This window comes from Haemorhous mexicanus, chromosome 4 (assembly GCF_027477595.1).
Source record: "Haemorhous mexicanus isolate bHaeMex1 chromosome 4, bHaeMex1.pri, whole genome shotgun sequence".
Classification (NCBI taxonomy): Eukaryota; Metazoa; Chordata; class Aves; order Passeriformes; family Fringillidae; genus Haemorhous; species Haemorhous mexicanus.
Genome location: NC_082344.1, coordinates 44,947,158 through 44,965,146, shown reverse-complemented (window position 1 = coordinate 44,965,146; position 17,989 = coordinate 44,947,158). Strand labels below are relative to the sequence as shown.

At 43.3% G+C, this 17,989-nt stretch overlaps 1 protein-coding gene across 5 annotated transcripts in view; it reads left to right on the top strand.

The window, feature by feature from the left end:
- Positions 1–16,345, top strand: part of IRF2 (interferon regulatory factor 2) — a 40,146-nt gene extending 23,801 nt beyond the window's left edge. For all 5 annotated transcript variants that reach the window (XM_059844613.1, XM_059844612.1, XM_059844608.1 and 2 more), the window contains 5 exons: positions 1,935–1,981; positions 5,451–5,562; positions 8,385–8,549; positions 13,523–13,569; positions 14,999–16,345. In XM_059844613.1, coding sequence (XP_059700596.1) covers positions 1,935–1,981; positions 5,451–5,562; positions 8,385–8,549; positions 13,523–13,569; positions 14,999–15,310 — 683 coding nt within the window. In that variant the 3' untranslated portion in view covers positions 15,311–16,345. The remainder of the gene's footprint in view (positions 1–1,934; positions 1,982–5,450; positions 5,563–8,384; positions 8,550–13,522; positions 13,570–14,998) is intronic.
- Positions 16,346–17,989: the final 1,644 nt, after the last annotated feature.

Here is a 17,989-nt window from a genome sequence, read left to right as displayed (position 1 = left end):
AGAAAAACACCTACTGCAGGTAGCTCAGTATGCAACAAGCCACCAATGCAAGCTGCACATGGTGCCCTGGCTGGCTGGGAAATGACTGGAACTTAGAAACAGCTGTATGAAAAATGGGCTGCATTCAGAAGAGAGGATCAATGAGATGTGATACCCCACAGGCTGTTGATATTTGTCTGTTGAAGCTGATGGAGTTGTGTTCAGAATCTAGTCCTGGGTCTCCTTCATTTAAGGAATATGATTAGGGGGTATTAGAGCTCAACACAGTTAACTCAGAAGAGGTCATTCAGAATATGGTGGCAGACATTTTGGTATCTTTTTTCAAGCAAGGGTACAATTAAACTGGCTCTGTCTTGAGCTGAGTGAGAGCAGTACACTCACTCAGAACACTAAACCATGAAACCACGTTGTTAGTTACAAAGACCATGAAAAACCAACCCAGAACACAATAATGGTGAAATGGGAAAGTGTCTGAATCCCCAAATTTAGGAATTAAATCTTCTGCCTGCCAGGAGAAGACCTAACCACCAGGTCAATCTCATCAGTATTTGGTTTCTTTCAAAGTAGAAACATTGCTTTTTTTAGGGCTCATTTGATTTCATATGGCTCCCTTACTGGTTTATGCACTAGAACAATGGTTTCCTTAGTCCTCTGGTATCCTGTGTGGTCTAGAATTTTGGATGAAAAGATAACCTGCAAACCAAACACATGCTGTTCCTCTAAAACCAATTCAGTTCACCTGTAGCTACAGTTTGCTACTTTCTTAGACTGAGAAGTGAAAGGCAGATTTTCAGTTTAAGGTCAGTGTGACTGGAAATGAAGAACCATGGCATTTTTGAGTCAGAATCACACTGTGAAAGGAAGATCAATGTGCAAAAGGTAGAACATTTATTTTGAAACTGTTTCAAGTCTCTTGTCAGTAGTGTATTTTGTATGTTTAGACACATTCCCCTGGACCATAACAAGTCTCTTGGCAGTAGAGTCCTGAAGGAGCTACAAAAGTTCATCTTTAAAGCTGAGATTCTGGGAACAGGGGCTGTAGCAGAAGATTCTGTAGAAAGTCCAGTTACTGTAAAACCCTGACATAGTTTGGGCCTCATATATATTTTCACATGCCCTTTTTTTGTGTTATGTGGCTAAACATGTGTGGGAGCAAAGAATCTGGCTGCAAACGTTTCTAATTTTCTGTGGTATCATGTAGTAGAGATGGGAAAAGCTCCTGGGACATGTCTGTGCTGACACTGGGGCAGAGCTGAGCTTGCACCAGCAGGTCTGAGCTTCTGCATCAGGTCAGAGCAGGGGCAGCAGCACTGGGGTCTGCCAAGGTACATGACATTTTGTGAAGGTCACATGCAGTATGGTTTCTGAGATTCCCAAGCCCCTAAATCATTCATGCATAAACCACTTTTGCATGAATTGTAATATGTATTTCCCTACCAGGTTGCAACTATTTACAAAAATATTAGTTGAAGTTTATTGTGATCTCTTTTCACATTAACTGAATTGACAATCTCCCTTTCCCTGTAGCTACAGAGAAAGCATCAGAAATGTGATGAGGCATATATTTTGATTTTTCTTCCCTTTAAGAATATTTTTCTCTCCCTTTCTTTTTATTTAACCGGTCTTGTTTTTTAATTTGTCATTCTTCCATATTGTCACTTTGATTTTTTGACTGCAGTTCTTTCCTTCATCCCACAGTGGTTCTCTTTTGTAGCCTTTTAACAAAGAAACACAAAGCCAGAGCATTCAAGGTGAATTTTTTGCTGCCCAGGCCTTAAGGGAAGGGTAAAATTAAGCAAAATGCATTCTTCCTTAACTAGGAAGTCCTGCCATTTTGAGGCTCATTTTGGGGCTATTTGTTGGTGAATATAGAAGGTGTGAAGGATAACTCATGGCACACATGACTTTATGAAATCTTCCTTCTGTTGTTGCAGGAAAAAAGACGAAATCTGAGAAGGATGACAAATTCAAACAAATTAAGGTAAGAAGTGTCTGTTTAATGGTGCAAGAGCTTGTGAATACAATCTGTTGCAAATATTTTTTAACAGCCCCAACAGTAAATTTGGTGGGTACTTGCGAGTGCTTGTGGTTTGGTTAAGTAACTACAGTTACCCGGGATGTTTGGGGTTGTTTTTTTTGAAGTGTGAAGGCTGTTAAAGCTGTGACTTACGTCATCAATGGACACAGCCCTTGTATTACAATGCCTGGAGGTTGGAAAACTGGCAGTCTCAGCAATACATTTGCCATTTGTTTGTCTCTGTAAGGAGAAATACAGTAATTAGGGAAGGAATGCTTCTGAACAATAGAGCTACCTTTTGGAGCAATTAATTTCTGTGTGTAAACACTGGAAATGCATTTTCATTTAGGCAAGGGTCAGAGCTGCACCTTGTGCTCATGTTTTGTCAGTTAGAAGGCCTCAGCTGTAAAGCTCTTCAGTTGCAGCCTGAGATTTCTGCTCATTCGGAGCGTGGGCCCAGACTGATGTCTGCTGTCCCTGCAAGGCATGGTGTTTCCAAGCTTTCACACCTCTGCCAAGGGCCTCTGCCAGGTGGTCAGTATCACACACCAGCAGGAGCTAGTCCACCTTCAAATTTTTAACAAAAAAGCAAATCTCAGAGATTTCAGACTCTCAGCTTTCAGTAAAATTGGTGTCCTTGGGCTGTATGTAGCAGCTGTGTCTATAGTGCAAGGGCAGCTTGGTCCCCTGCTGATCACCTTTGAAGGGCTGTGCCCCCCATGCCTGGGTTCAGGCTCTGCAGCCTCTGGCCAGGAGATTCTTTGAGCTAGGTGAACCCAGAAATGTGGGGAAAAGTCCTCCACTGAAACAGTTTGGAAAGTGGGTGCTGCCACAGCAGTTGTGACTTGTGCAGTTACACGTCAGAATGCTATGACTTTTAAATTGTCTTAAAAGAACCACTTTGTAACTATCCTGTGTGGCTCCTGCAGCCACGTGTGTTTGTTATCAAGTGACTCTGATGGCAGCTGATGTTCAGAGAGAGCCAGTAAAACTGCTTTGGTCAGAGCAGAGCAGTGTGCCAGCACATGCACCTACCTACCAGTGATACCTCCTGTCGGTTCCTGTGCCTCTGAGCTGGGGCCAGGTGGTATTCTTGTCTGCTCCCCCATTCTGAGAGATGTATGCAGTGGCTGGTCTGGATTTGAAGAGGTGCTCTTCCCCTACTCAGCCACTCTTAGGCTGACTGTTGAATGTTGAAGGCTGTAGTAGTGAAGAAGGGTAGTAGGTGAATTAAAGCAAATGCACAATTCCGAGCATGAAAGCTTCTTATAATTATTTTGCTTGGTGATGAGAATTCCTGAGATCAAAGTTGCATGTTTTGAATTGAATGCCTTACAGTTACCCTGAAAAATGTCTTTCAGTGGAGCCCAGTGGGAGGCTATTCCACGATTTGCCTGGTAACTGCAGTGGGGTGATAGCAGCAGAGGGAGAAGCTGAGAATCTGAGCACAGATCTGCAAAGGGACTTCAGCATAGCAAGAGCCTTGCAGTGAGCTTCCCATTGTTGCCACTGCTGGACCCTATGGGCACCCACAGCAATTGCTGGTGGGCTGAGCTTGAGCGTGGTGCTCAGGGCAGTCGCTGCTTGTCCCTGTGCACGTGAGAGTGTTGGGCCTTATCAAATCCCTGCTCCACCTTAGCAAAGGGGCAAGCAAGTCTCCCACCCCACAGGCAGGTCTCCTGTCACTGGGCTTTTGGGCAGAGTCTGTCATTACAATTCATTAAATTCTTTTAAAATGAATTCTCAATAATGGGAAGGAAACGGAAATGTCAGAGCAGCCCAGATAAAACCAGTCTCTTTTGAAACAAAGGACTGAACTGAGCCTTAATTTCTACCTTATCCTAGATGTATCCTTTAGACCATGCAGTTCCACATTCAGAGTTATTTTTAAAATCCTAGTGACAGCTTTCTCCATGCATTTGGCTTAGGCTAGACATCTGAACACTCAAAATTTAGGTGATTTAACACCAACTGTGCCACTATCCAAGTCTCTTTGTGGATCTGGCACCATCACCTGAGTTCTAAGATGCATATTTGTTTCTGAAGCTTGAAAGAGGCTACTAAATAACTTCTCTGTAATCAAGCCTCAGTAAAGTTGAGCAAGTGCTGCCTGCACAGTGTTTCCATGGGGGCTGCTGAGTTTGCTGTGAATGAAAGCAAACAGCACCAGATACTCAGGGCTCCATCGTGCAGCCCTAACCTATCTCTGCAGTTGTGACCCTCAATGGATCAATAGCAGCTAATTTTATCTTTTCAAGCTCTCCCAGTCTTTGACCTGTAGGGTGGCACAACTGGTGCATCTCATCAAAGACCTAGTGCCATTAACACTTAACTCTCCACCCTTCTGATGTGCCAGGAGTGTTGCACAGGGTGCATGTTTGCCTTGCTTTAGTGTCTGGGAAGGTGCTTGTGTTGAAGTGACAATTCTTTTTGAGTAGATCACGATCACAGCATGTGACATCCAGGAAAAAACCTATCACAGTGCCTCCAGTATTTTGTCCCAAATATAACAGTTCAACAGTACTGGGATGGGTTGGCACTGCGGGTCCTGAGGCTTACCTTTGTCTGCCTTGGATGAAATGCTTTAGAGCAGTGAAAATGGACACAGTGTGGACAGCTCTGCTGCTCTCTGTGGGTGTCTCTGGCTCAGCACGCAGGGGACAACTTGCAGCCTTGCAGGGCTGGTAGAGTGAGAACAGAAGACTTTAGACATTGTAACCAATAAACCTGTGAGAGAGTTAATACCGGGGAGGAAGTTGCATGTGTTTAAAGAAATCCTGAATTAATGGAATTAATTTTTTGGTGTCTACCCTGAAGGGATTTTTTTAGATTCCCACTCGAGTGTATCAGGCTTACAGAGAGGCATCTTGTGGAAAGCTCATTCTGTGTAGAACAGGTGGTGTTTTCCAAATGCTGTTGCCCTGTGGTAATGTTTATGATGTGATCTAAAAGGCTGTATTTAGTGTAAACACTTTGGTTTGCTTTCAGACTTGCTGTAGAGAAAAATTAAAGCTAGAGTTTAGTAATTGCTGTACAGAAACTAAGACTTCTTTTTAGACAGTGCAAAAAGAGCATATTTGGAAGGGACTGAGGATGAATATTAAATAGAGTGTTGTTTAAAAGCAATGTTTCTTCCTTGTTTGTTTCAAATGTTAATCTCTTGTAGTAAATAGCTTGCTGCTTCCTTGCTCTCTGAAGGCTTACTCTAAATCTGAAAATTAAAAATAGCTTTCCTTTCAAAGCACAAGATTTGGAAATGAATTAGTCCCAGTCTTCTCCTCAGAGAAATACTTGTTCTAAGACAGTGTCTTGCAGAGAGCAGGGGGTATATGGCAGGCAGAAGTGATGGGATTTATTACTATCTCAGAACAAAGAGATAAGCTATCTCCTAAAATAAAGTAATCCTGACCCAACTGTACTGTTCTCATTCTAGCAAGAGCCAGTTGAATCATCTTTTGGGATGAATGGCCTAAATGCTGTCACTTCTGACTATTTCCTGTCCTCCAGTATAAAAAATGAAGTTGACAGTACAGTGAACTTCGTAGGTAAGTACTCCTATGCTTTTTTTACATACTAAGTACACTTCAAAAACCCTTCTGGTCTGCCAGACTTATCTTTCCATCAGCATTTTGCACTTCAGGGAATGCCATGGTTGCAGTCAGATAGACCCATTTCTCTGCAGCCTAGGCCATGCAAGATTGTGGTTGCAGGCCAGCTCCACCACTTGCAGAGACAGTGAGCAGTACTGTGCCACTGGGGTGGTTCCCTTGAGAGTAAAGCACTTACAGGCACTCTTAGCTGGCTTCTCATGGTGGAACTTATTCCACAGGGTAGTCCTCAGCCATGAACAGACTGTAGCCCGTGTCACGTGGGAGTTAAACTGCAGTCAGATGGCAGTTTCCCATTACTTAAAGCAGAGGTTTGTATAGAATACCATTTTATTTGGGAGTTCAAACCAGCAGGCAAAATGTAGAAACTTGGTTCTTTTCACTGACACCTCGGTAGCAGAGATAGTTCTTAACATCACTGAGCTAATGAAAAGGATCATCAAAGACTGCATTTAGAAACCAGTACATTAGAAATTAGCTGTCATCTCAGCATGTGAATAATTTGTCCTCAGTAGAATAATTGGACTGGGCTTTTGACAGCTCTTTTTTGGCTAAGGTTGTCATTGCAGCAAGAACTCCTAATAATATGACCCACATACCATTTTATCTAGAATTCCACTTTTAAATATGACAAATATGTTAGTATTCTCCTTGGAAAGATGGCAGAAATAATGTGCAGTGACTATTTTCGATCCCCATTTCTTAGGCACAGGGCTTTGCATAGTCATTCCCCTGAAGTACTTGTGTGGCTGAGGAGTTTGTGAGTAGTTTTGCTCTCTTTGTGGCAGTTCATTTAATCAGCTGTTGCTTTGTAAGAGTATTAGAACATGCTCCTACTGATACAGCTTGAAGGAGTAGCACCATCATGCTATTAATGCTTCCTGTTCACTGACTGAGGATCAGGTGGGAAACTGTCATCCAGTGTTGTTTAATTATTGAGATGTGAGGTGTGCTGCTTATCCAGACTGGAGAAAGAAGCTGTTATTTAGGATTGCAGGAAGGATTTTAATGTAAACAGGGAGGAAAAGGTAAAATAGAATTGTTCTGCAGAAAGACAGGAAATCAGCCAGAGTGGATGAAAGACAAACAGCACCTGCAGAGTTTCTGCCATACGTGCAGCTCACTGGAAACTGTGGCATAGTGCTCAAGTGAGCAGTAGTTTTTGCTGTGCATTTTATCTCTAAGGGTGGGTAAGAATTTGCCAGGTATTGAGGAAAGAGATAAAACAGTGCAGACGGCCTGCTCATTCCCTGAGTGGGTTGCACAATATTAGTCTCTCCCAGATAAAAAATTAACTGTGTGTGCTCTTGCACCACTCTCACCACACTCAATAAAAGCTGGTTGTTTCAGAACCAGGAAAGGTGAATAAAAGGGAAACATAATATCTGAAACATACTTATACTAATCGTAGTGATCAACTTAAAAAATGTCTATCCAGTATGTATGTAATTTTCTTTATGCTGGCATTGTTTCTCAAAATACACATCTAAGTTTTGAAGATTTTCTAGTGATTACCTGGCTCTTCACAAAGCAAAATACTATGCAGCTTTTCCCTGGGAAAAAAACCTGTCACTTTTCTTTTTCAAAAAGCCCTGTCTAAAGATAGAATGCAGGAGTGGATTGTGTTTATAGACATGTGCCTTCATGTTTATTTATCGTAGTTCATGCAGGAATAGATTCTATCTTTTGACTTTTTCAAATTTAACTATTAGTATATTCAGGTTACTTGACTGAAAAATTGCAAGATCTGTTGTATTTCATTGCCTACATGCTTTTTCCCTCATGGACTGTTTGAACAACACAGCATTGTGTTTGTACAGAATTTAGGCTTTTGTTCCTTGTGAAGCTTTATGTTCAGTGAAAGAATTTATATAGTCTTTCTCTTGGATAACCATGGTTTCAGGTTAGCCATCCTCTGAGATGGCTCCATCCCTGTGCATTCTTCTGATCTAACTCGTTGGCTTTCAGTTCTGTGCTGGATAAATGCATTTGTCATGTGTTCATACAGCTGGGATTAAAGGAGGAGTTGTACAAGACAGGAAATTCTCTCAAGCAGCTTCAGACGAGTGAGATTCTGGCTTTTACCATACTTTTGCTTTGCTCAGTAACTTCTTGGTACCTTGGTTTGTCAACCTTTTTTGAAAGGTTGTAGTGTAGAACAACTAATATCTGCAAAGCATTTCAGGACACTTGGAAAGCGTCCATGGTTGCTTCACCTTGTAGAAATTAGTAATGCTCCTTTGATATTAAATTCCATATACTCTTTTGGTATTAAATATCATGTGCCTGGGGGAATAGGAAACCCCCCTGTTAATAACCAACCAAACTGTAGCTTTCTGTCACAGACTGTGGGGATTGCAGGTACAAGTTTATTTTCTGCATACCATCGATAGCATTGTGAAGGTCAGTGACAATAGCCATCTAAGTGGAGCAGAAATTTTTCATAGATTCATGTCATATGTACATCAGAGTCCCACAGTGTTTTGCTTGACCCTGTGGCCAGGTTTTTACTTGCTGGTTCTGGTCTTCTGTTGTAAAGTTTACCTTAGAGCATTCAGAGACCATGGTTTACAGCTTGCTTGTTGAGGATCCCGGATTTCCTTTAGAACTCTCACTGAAACTTATATCACCTGAAAGAAGGTGGTAGGCAAGGAAAAAAGTGCTGAGACTATTGAAGACTCAGACACCAAGCAGGCTGTTAGAGGTTCAACAGGGCTGAGATGTTATCAGTAATCAATATTTTTGTTTCTAATCCCAAGTTGTAGGACAGCCACACCTTGATGGCAGCAGTGAGGAGCAAGTGATAGTTGCCAACCCTCCTGATGTTTGTCAGGTGGTAGAGGTGACAACAGAAAGTGATGAACAGCCCCTCAGCATGAGCCAGCTGTACCCTCTACAGATCTCCCCTGTCTCATCCTATGCAGGTAAGCAACTTGGTGTTTCTTTACCCTGCTTTTTCTGGAAATGTTGGGAAGCTGCTGGGGCAAAGAGGGCTCTTCCGGGCTAGCTAGCGAAGATTCAGAAATGCCTACCCATCTGCCTTCTGAAATGTTAATGAAACTCAAAAATGCACAGTCCTCTGCTCATTTCCTTGGGAAACAACTTGACAGATCTGAGTTTGGAAATGTGAGCTGCAGGTTTTAGCTTGTGAATAATGGAAAAAGAACATTTTAGGTATAATGCAGTGATCTTTTAAAGGGGGATTTTCAGTGGTACAAATGACATGCCCCTTGCCTTACTAAAGATCAAAGGTCTTTTTTGCTCTATGTTTACTCAGTGTCTAGCACAGTGTGCAGTGCTAAGGGCTGCACTAATGTTATAAATGCAGATATGGAGCTGAGGGCCTGGGGGAAGTGGGTCTGTCTTGCTGCAGACTAGAAGAGCCACGTAGTGACTGATAACAAGTGATCTTTCAAGCAGCAGAGCTGTGGACATCTGGCTTCCAACGTCTGCCTGCCATCTGGATTCTCTGATACTTAAAAAGAGGATGAGATAACAGGCTTCCCCCTACTCCCTGTGAGGGTGGTTATGGTTTCCCTTTTCATCTGGCCCCTTATTTTCGTATAACTGTTAGGAAGTCTTTGGCACTTGTTTATCCCTTATCCAAGTCTAACAGCGTGTTCAGAAGTTTCTAGGGGTGAACAGACACAAATGTACGTGTGGACATGCTATACAGAGTTCCCACAATCATATAAGTCTTATTTCATAGGAAGCAGGACAAAGCCATGTTTGAAAGTAGAAAAAGTTTCAGATCCAACCTGTCCTTTCTGTTTTAACATGGTGCTACTTTGCAAGCCTTAGGAGACTGGGTAGAAACACAAGTGTCACCTTTTAAGGCAAATTTAAATATAAATAGTTCTCCATGCATTTTATTATTTTACACATGGTTTTGCCTTTGACTTATTAGGCTGAAATTTCTTCCAGACACATTTTTACAAAGTATGTACTTAGTAATTTTTATCTTTGGGCCCTAGTGAATTGTATGATGTTCCTTTGGATTGTCTCCACTGTTAGTCTCACACATGTTGATAAACGATTATGCTTCCCAGTGTGTTTAGTCTGCAATGACCAAAGCATTTAGAAGACCTTTGCAAAGCATAAGGCAGGGATATGGAAGAGTGCTTAAATTTATTAGCAGAAGGGAGACAAGGGCCTTTGAAACATCTTTCCTCTTTACAAATGCGTCTTGGAAAACTTTTTCCATCTCTGCAAACATGACAATGGTGCAATCTTTTATCTTCAGCTATAGGATATAAATTCTTGAAATGCAGACAGAAGTCACTTTCTTGGTTTGGAAGTCATGGTGGTTTCTTGGGCTGGAATGATAGAGAAAGGGAGGTCTGGTGACCACCTGGACATGAGCAAATCATGACCTACCTGCCCTAAGGTCATTGCAACCAGCCTGCATAAGGAAAAAGATTGAAGTACTTCTGCTACTTCTTAGTACCTTGGTGACCTTCAGTTGTGTTAACTTATACCCGGACCTGCTAGCCCAAAACTCAGATAAGAGTTTCATGCCACTGGCATGCTTTTGAGCACATTTCAGGGCAGCTCTTGATGATCCTGGCTACATCCTGTAGCTAGAGGCCGGTAAGAAGTGAAGTACTGCAAGGGTCCATCCTGGGAAATGTCTTATTTAATATATCGATCAGCAGAAGATATGTTGGAGACATGCTTGTGAGCTTCACAGGTGACACCAAATAGGGCACACCAGTCGATATGTTTGAGGGCAGAGCCATCATCCAGAGAGTCCTGGAGAGATTGCAGGAATGGGTCAGCAGAAACCTTATGAAATTTAGCAAGGGCACATGTGAAGTCCTGTGCATTGGAAGGAAGAGATCTTTACCGCAATAGCAGCTGGGGCTGATGGAGAGTAGCTCTGCAGAAAAGTGAGCTAAGTGCAAGACACCAGAGCACCTCAGCCACAGAGAAGGCCACCAGTTTTCAGGAGCATGGCTGGTAGATCTAGTGAAGTGATTATCCTCCTCTACTCCACGCAAGTTGCACTGCTTTAAAAGTACTGCATCCAGTCTTGAGCTGCCCTGTCCAAGAAACTTACAAACAAACTGGAGCAAGGGCAGAGAAGGGCTATGCAGAGTATGGCCTCTCACTCTGTGAGAAGATGGACTGGGGCTTGTTCAGCCTGGAGAAGAGATGGTTTTGAGGATTTCATAGCAGCTGCCTCTACTGCAGGGATTTTCCCAAGAAGGGAGAGCCAGGCTCTTCACAGCAGTGCATGGTAGGAGGATGAGAAACAGCTAAACTGAAACCAAAAAGTACGGTATAGCTGGATATAAGAAAAGGTATCACCTGTTTCATCACAAGGACAGTCAGGCAGTAGAGCAGGATACCCAGATTGTGCTGCCTCCATCCTCAGATGGAGGGAAGGAGGCCCCAAGCAACCTAATCTAGTCCTGTAGCTAGCTGGCCCTGCTTTGAGCAAGAGGCTGGGCTGAAGACTTCCTGAGGCCCCTTCCAACCTGAATTGTTCTATGAACCACTTTTTCTTTTAAGAATGTATTTGCTCTTGAGGCCGGAGCAAGGACAGAAGTCTGTGTGTTAGAACCCTGAAATTTCTAGGACACTCTTGTGACTGTTTCTGCTTTGTCTTGCTCCACACAGAGCTGTATAGAACCACAGGAACTTTGGCCCTGTGCTTGTGGTTTGCTCTGTCAGGTGCTACTGGCTGTATGGCAGGAAAGAGTATGACCATAACAGCTGTGCAGGAACAGTTAGTTGAGCTCGTCTAAAACAACAACCAAAAAAAGTAGCCAGATATGTCAGCTGTCCTACATAAATCTGGTTTATTTCAAAACACCTCTGGTTCCTTTCTGAGGTTACTCAGGCAAATGACGTGAGTTGCCCATGTGAGTTTTTTCATATATCTGCTGATGTCTATGAAATCCTTTTGGTTCTTATTACCCAGGCTGTTGCCAATGTTTGACACTGATTCAAATACCCTTCTTGATAGAAATAACCTCTCTAACTTTCCATGCCTGTGTGGCCAGCTTCCCTGGCTTTGCTAACTATAGTGCTATCTCTTACTCAGCATTTTTTTATGTATAAACACCAAGGATGAATTCCTTTTCAACTGCATCACTCTGTTTTTGTTGTGACATGCTTCTTCATGTCAAGGAATATCTGTTACTTGTCTCTATGTGGATTCCTTCAATTGATTCTGTCTTCAGGGCTGTTTCTCCTTTGTGTGAATGATTTTTTTCTCTTCTCCCCCCAGTATGGCTTAATTAGCCAGCTTAGTCACATTGGCACATCTTTCTCTGCCTGGGTCAGTGCAGGAGAAGCCCTACAGTGCATTAGCTTCACAGGGCATTGCAGTTAGATTTATTGTTTTGGACTGTTCCTCTGCTTACTGCACACGGTGGTGGAGACCCTGGCACAGGAGAGGTGCTGGCTTTGGAAGCAGCAGTCTGGGGTAGCTGGGCTGGAGTAAAAGGACTTTGAGAACAGTTTAGATCCTGGGGTGTGAAACAGTGGTTCAGCCCATTGTTTACAGTCTTCTCCCTAAACCTAATGCTTAGCCCAGCCTTGAGAGGATGGCAGGGTACTGCCAGACTCTCTGAAGATGTGCAGGGGCACAATCCATGAGGCATGATCCATGCACTCTTAGCACTCATGTTACGTCCAGTGCAGAGCGTGAGATTGGTCTCTGGGAAGGCAGAGTTGCAGGGGCTGTGCAAAGCAGTTTGCATGGACTAAAATGCATAACACAGAGCCAAGAGTGAAAATTGGGGCTTCAGAGCTCTCTTGCCTGCTATGATAACTCACCCCATCATTCCCTGACTTGTGTGATTTCTGTGTTGTTTGTGGATAAGCCCTGTCTGTGCAGCCCTGCTGTGGGGGTTGGAGTGTTGGTATCCTGATAGATGCCTGGAGTTGTCCTATCAGGAAACAGGACACAGTGATTCAAAACCCCACCAGCTGAAGGAAACCTGCAGCCCAGGCCTCCACTGGATTAGTCTGGGGAACCAGTGGCTATGCTGAAGGCAGCAGCCATCACTGCAGACTGAAAAGAGGGGTTTCTGCCCTGTTCAGAGGTGTCTGAGGCACAGCAGTCTCAACCACTCATGGGCCAGGAGCCTGACCCCCAGACAGTAGGAGATGTGTCTTCAGGCACACATGGGCTTGAAAATTCAGTGAAAATTCCTGGATTTCAGGCTCTTCTGCAAGGGAGGGCTGCAGCTGCTGGAGGGTGGCTGTTCCACTTGAACTGTGCCCCTGTATTTGTGCTCTGGTTCAAGTGGTGAGGGTGTGCAGTGGGGAGAGGTGATAGGGCTGGAGACTGTGGTATTGCCACTTGCTCAAGTGAGGGGTGAAGGGTTGAGAAACAGGCTAGGGAGTGGTAGCAAAAGCAAAACCATAACAACTGTACCAGAGTATGTCAATAAAGCCCCAGTAAGTGACAAGAAGCTCTTGAGGTGGCAGGCTGAGATAACAGTTAATGAAACAAAACCACATTTATCTCCTTTAGGATGGAGTTGTTGCTGATTTTGCCAGGAGATAAAGATTTGGACAGAACTTTTTCTGTTGCAGGGCCTGGAGTGGCTGTAGAGGGGCAAGGGAGACGGGGCATCTCCTGCTTGCTGGAGATTCTTCCCAGAAAGCATAAATCTACTTCTTCCCTCTCTATTGCTGTCTTTTCCAGAATGTAGACATGTTAACTGTGATAACCATGTGAATTTACCCCAGTTGTTCAAGGCAGCTGTGCTGTCTAGCCCTGCTGTGGCAGGGTCTCGATGCTTCTCCATTGTTTTCTGGTTGTTTGACTTGACTCTGTTTGCTTCCACTTGTTGGACATGCATCAGGCCTCCTGAGCTGGAATTTGTTACTATAGATAGAACAGCATGAGTTTCATTTTTGTTTCTATTTTGTTTGACAGAAAGTGAAACAACTGACAGCGTTCCAAGCGATGAAGAAAATGCAGAGGTAAGTGCTTTCTGGAATTTTAGCACTTTTGACCAAGGTCTCAAGATCCATGCCCTGAGATATTTTTGCCCCTTCTCTACTGCAGCTCTGTCCACCAGTGGAAAATTCATTTTGGTAATAGCTAGGGGAGAAAAGCAGACCAGGAAGGTGCAGGGGATACAGACATTCGGATGATTGCGGCAGAATTAGAATCTCTACAAATTAACTTCTCCTCATCTGTCCAAACAACAAGACTAGTTTGCATAATAAGATGTTCTGCAGTGCCATCACCAGTGCCAGCTAGTATGTTAACATGATGCATTGACCTTGCTGGGTAGTGAGTATTTATCTTGGTTGAAAGCTCGCTCACTTCGTTTTCCTTAAATGGCATCTGAACTCACATAACTGGAGGAAATGCTTACACTTATGACTGAAATGAAGCTAGAATGTTTGAGGTAGGTGGGGCAGAAAGCTTTCCTGAGTAGTCATCTGGGTATTGCTGGGTGAAAGAAATCCATGGGTAAAATAACCTAAGCTGCACGTATACAAAAACACCACTTACCTTTTATTTTGGGGCTGCCATCAAGGTACCAGACCTACCCATCTCCATGTGTACTTAAAGGCCAAGTGAAGCTCATTGAGGACTCTTGGATGCCCTGTGCTCCAGCTGTATTTTTGCATAAGGCCTTTTGCAAAGCTCTCTCCTTCTTGTCCCCCACCAAAGGCTCTCTGAATCTTCCTTCTTGGAGGACCACCAGTTGTGCATCTGTATAACAACACAGCTAACCCACCTGGTCTGTGGTGCCTTGGCTGGGGTGGTGCCCATATGTAGACTGCCAGTAGTGACTCCACAGACCTCCTGCAACAGAACATGCCATTGCAGCATCTGTGGTGGGCAAACAAGTGGATGCTCATCTTCCCTTGATGAACTTTTTCCCTGTGATGAGGGATGCTCTGTCAAGTGACAGTGGTTTCCCAGCAGCCTCACCTGTATTGCTAGCTTGGGTAGTGTTGGGTCTCTGTGCCTGCCTCTTGGCAGGAAGATGCTGTCTCTGTTAACAGAGAAGACACTACCATTTGGAGTTCTAAATGTCTGTATCCATTTTTGTCTCTGGTTTCCTGGGAATAAGGCCTTTATTTTCCATTCAGAAGAGCAGATAGTGCCTTTTGAGTGCTGGAGAGCCAACAAAATTTAAGCACATGACTTCAGAAAAGGAGAAATGGCTGAGACATCCTAAGTCAGTGGCTAGAGGCTCAGGCTCCTAGAGGCAGGATAATTCCTGTGCAATATGTGGATATTTCTATCTTCATCTTCATCTATTTCTATCTTCATCTTGTTACTTGGAGTACTTCATCTTCATCTATTTCTATCTTCATTTTGTTACTTGGAGTACTTCACAAAGTTGTGTTCACTTATAGAGTCTTCCTTTCTTTCTTCTCCCATTTCTAGGGACGACTTCATTGGCAGAAAAAAAACATTGAAGGCAAACAGTATCTCAGCAATCTAGGAATGAGGAACACTTCTCATATGCTTCCCAGCATGGCAACTTTTGTAGCCAACAAGCCTGACCTCCAAGTCACCGTCAAAGAAGAAAGCTGCCCACTGCCTTACAATAGCTCCTGGCCTCCTTTCCCAGACATCCCTCTGCCACAAGTAGTGTCCACAGCCTCCACAAGCAGCAGCCAGCCAGACCGTGAGACACGGGCCAGCGTCATCAAGAAAACATCAGACATCACTCAGTCAAGAGTCAAGAGCTGCTAAGCCTTTGACAGTGTGGTTTTTTAGCTTTGTTTTGTTTGGTTTTGTATTTTACGTTTCTCTAAGAGAGGTTCATCCCTTGACGCACACGAGACAAACCCTAAGGTAAAGCCTTGGCAATAGAAAACATTGCAGTGTCTGACTCCAGTGCCGGAGTGGTTTTAACTCAGGACTCCAGCAGTCAGTGTGTATACCTGAACCCATATTTCCAAGGTTGCTACATAGGAAAAGAACCCAAGAACTTTGGCCCACTCACAGGTTCCAGTGTTTCATAAGAGGACCAACCGACCACAAGGGAAGTGGTGCTGCTGCGCTTCTTGCTGTCAAGGCTGCGATGGAACTGAAAGCCTCAGAATGGGAGAGAAAATGTGAACTAGCTGGAATATTTTTAAATAAAGAAAAATCTATTGTGAATATTGTACATAGTGCAGTACTAGCAAAGTTGCAGTCTGCTTCTGCACCTTATTAAGAAAGCACTTACAAAAGGCCTTTTATTACCTTGCTCTACTTAATGGCACATTGAAGGTCCCTCTCCACCTGTATTCTTTTCCAAGGCTATTCTTGCTAAAGTGTCTTTAAAGAATAGAGGAAGGGAAAGGAAACTAAAACTTTCCATGTGGATTTCATACGTTCTGAGACTGCTTTCATCATGTTTGTTTCTAATCTGCTATGCTTGAATGCCGCGTGGTACAATAGAAAAAAGAAAAGAAACTTATTACAGAGATATTATGCAAATTCCCAGATTTAAAAAAGAAGAAAAATACTCTAATTCTAACCAGAGCAAGCTTTTTTATTTTTTATACAGGGGAATATTTTATTCAAAGTAAAATTCTAAAGTGAATATAATTTTTTTTAATCTTTTCTACAGCAAAATTTATAATTTTAAGATTCAGTCCTTGGTTATCAGCAGTTATGACATCCTTGTGGCACATTTTTTTTTAATTTTGTAAAGGTGAAATAGCTTTTATGAGCTCATGTAGCAATCAGATTATCCTGTGGATTGATAATAAATATGGTATATAGTTAAATTTTTAATAATCCTCTTGTTTGTCTCTCATTTTTAATCTTTCAGAAGCCCCAGATGGCATGGGTTTGAGTAGGTGAATGTGACCTCTCAGAGTGAGCAATTAGCCTAAGCTGCCTTTGCAATTTCTGGAGCACCCATGCAACAGGATGGGAAGTGCTGTGCTTGAGGCAGCTCAAGGCGGAAAGAGCAACTAGAACTCAAAGGTGACTTATTCAAGTTGGGCCTCGAAGGTAGAGGTTGGGAGCTAGGGCACCTCTTCAGCTGTTACTCCATGGCTGTGCTTTGCACAAGTTACCTCATGGAAGGGATTGTGTCAAAATCCATCCCCCACCAATGCAAGCTCAGCTGTTCTTCCACTGTTCCTCATAGATTCCCGTGTGGCTTGCTTGCAGTTTCCTTGTCTGGAAAAATCTCATTTTGCAGTTTCAACCAATTAATGGAATGAAGCAGAAATCAAGTTAGCATTGTCCAGGGCTTTCAACATTACTGCATGATGGCAAGCTGAGATTCCTGGAAAGCTGTAGTGTGTCTCAGTAAGAGTGCACAATGACTCACGTGGTTGTGGCGGTGAGCAGGCTGTGTCCATTGCAAAGCACTGTGCACTTTGGGCTGGCACGGACAGAAGTTGAGAGCACTCACCCTTTTGCAGTTTTTTAAGCTGTTGGGTGTGACACAGATTGATTCATAAAATCAATCCGTGTACATGAAATATATGGACAGAGTGCTCTTCAGATGTGATTACCATTCTCATACCAACCTGACAGGTGTGTGAGCTGAGAGCAGAGTGTATTGGGCTGATGAGCAATAACATGCACAGCAATGGCTAGCTGGCTACTGAAAAGGGAAAGTGAACAGAAGAATTTGCTGTGTTCTTAACCTGATCCTACAGTTCCAAGTTTCTTCACAGGTCCGTGTAAAACTTGTAATTTTGTCACCCTCTGACTGGTGGCTTGGGAAGACAAGGTTAAAGTTTTGGTTAGAGTTGGGAGTAAGAGGAATGTCCAAGCAGTATTTGGAATGCAGCTAAAAACTTGCAAGGGTTAAAGTTATGTTAATTGCTTTTGCCAACTGGATTTATTACAAGGGGCTAGTGACAGGAGTGCTGGCACATGTGCGTGTGTTTCTTAAGCCAGAGAGGGTGCTCTGTCTCCCTGCTGATGCCACAGCAGAAGAAACAGCTCAATGACCTTTCTGGTGAGTGCTTTGAGGGGGATTTCCACCTCTGCAGTAACAGCAGCAGGTGCACAATGTTTCTGTCAACAGTAATGAAAATAGTAGTGGGGAGGAAGGAAACGATGGGGACCACAAATAGTGCTTTGCCCAAGACCCCAGACTTTCTGAGGAGGCAAAGGCAGTTGCACAAAGGCTTGGGATGCATGAAATTCAGCTATGGTACATTACAGCTTTTCAAATGAGCTTTTCTTCTGTGTGTGGCAGCTTTAAATAACTCAGCAAAGGCACAGAAAGCCCTATTAAAGTTTGGTGTATTACTTTTTGATGAGTAGCTGGTGACAGGTAGCTCCTTTGAGCTAGTTTTGCTCTCAATTACACACCCATGGTCTAAATAATTTAGCAGCAGCTAATAGGTGTGTTGCCAAGCTTCTCACCACTGCAACTCCAAGCACTGCCCAGCCTTCTTGGTGAATTTGTGTTCA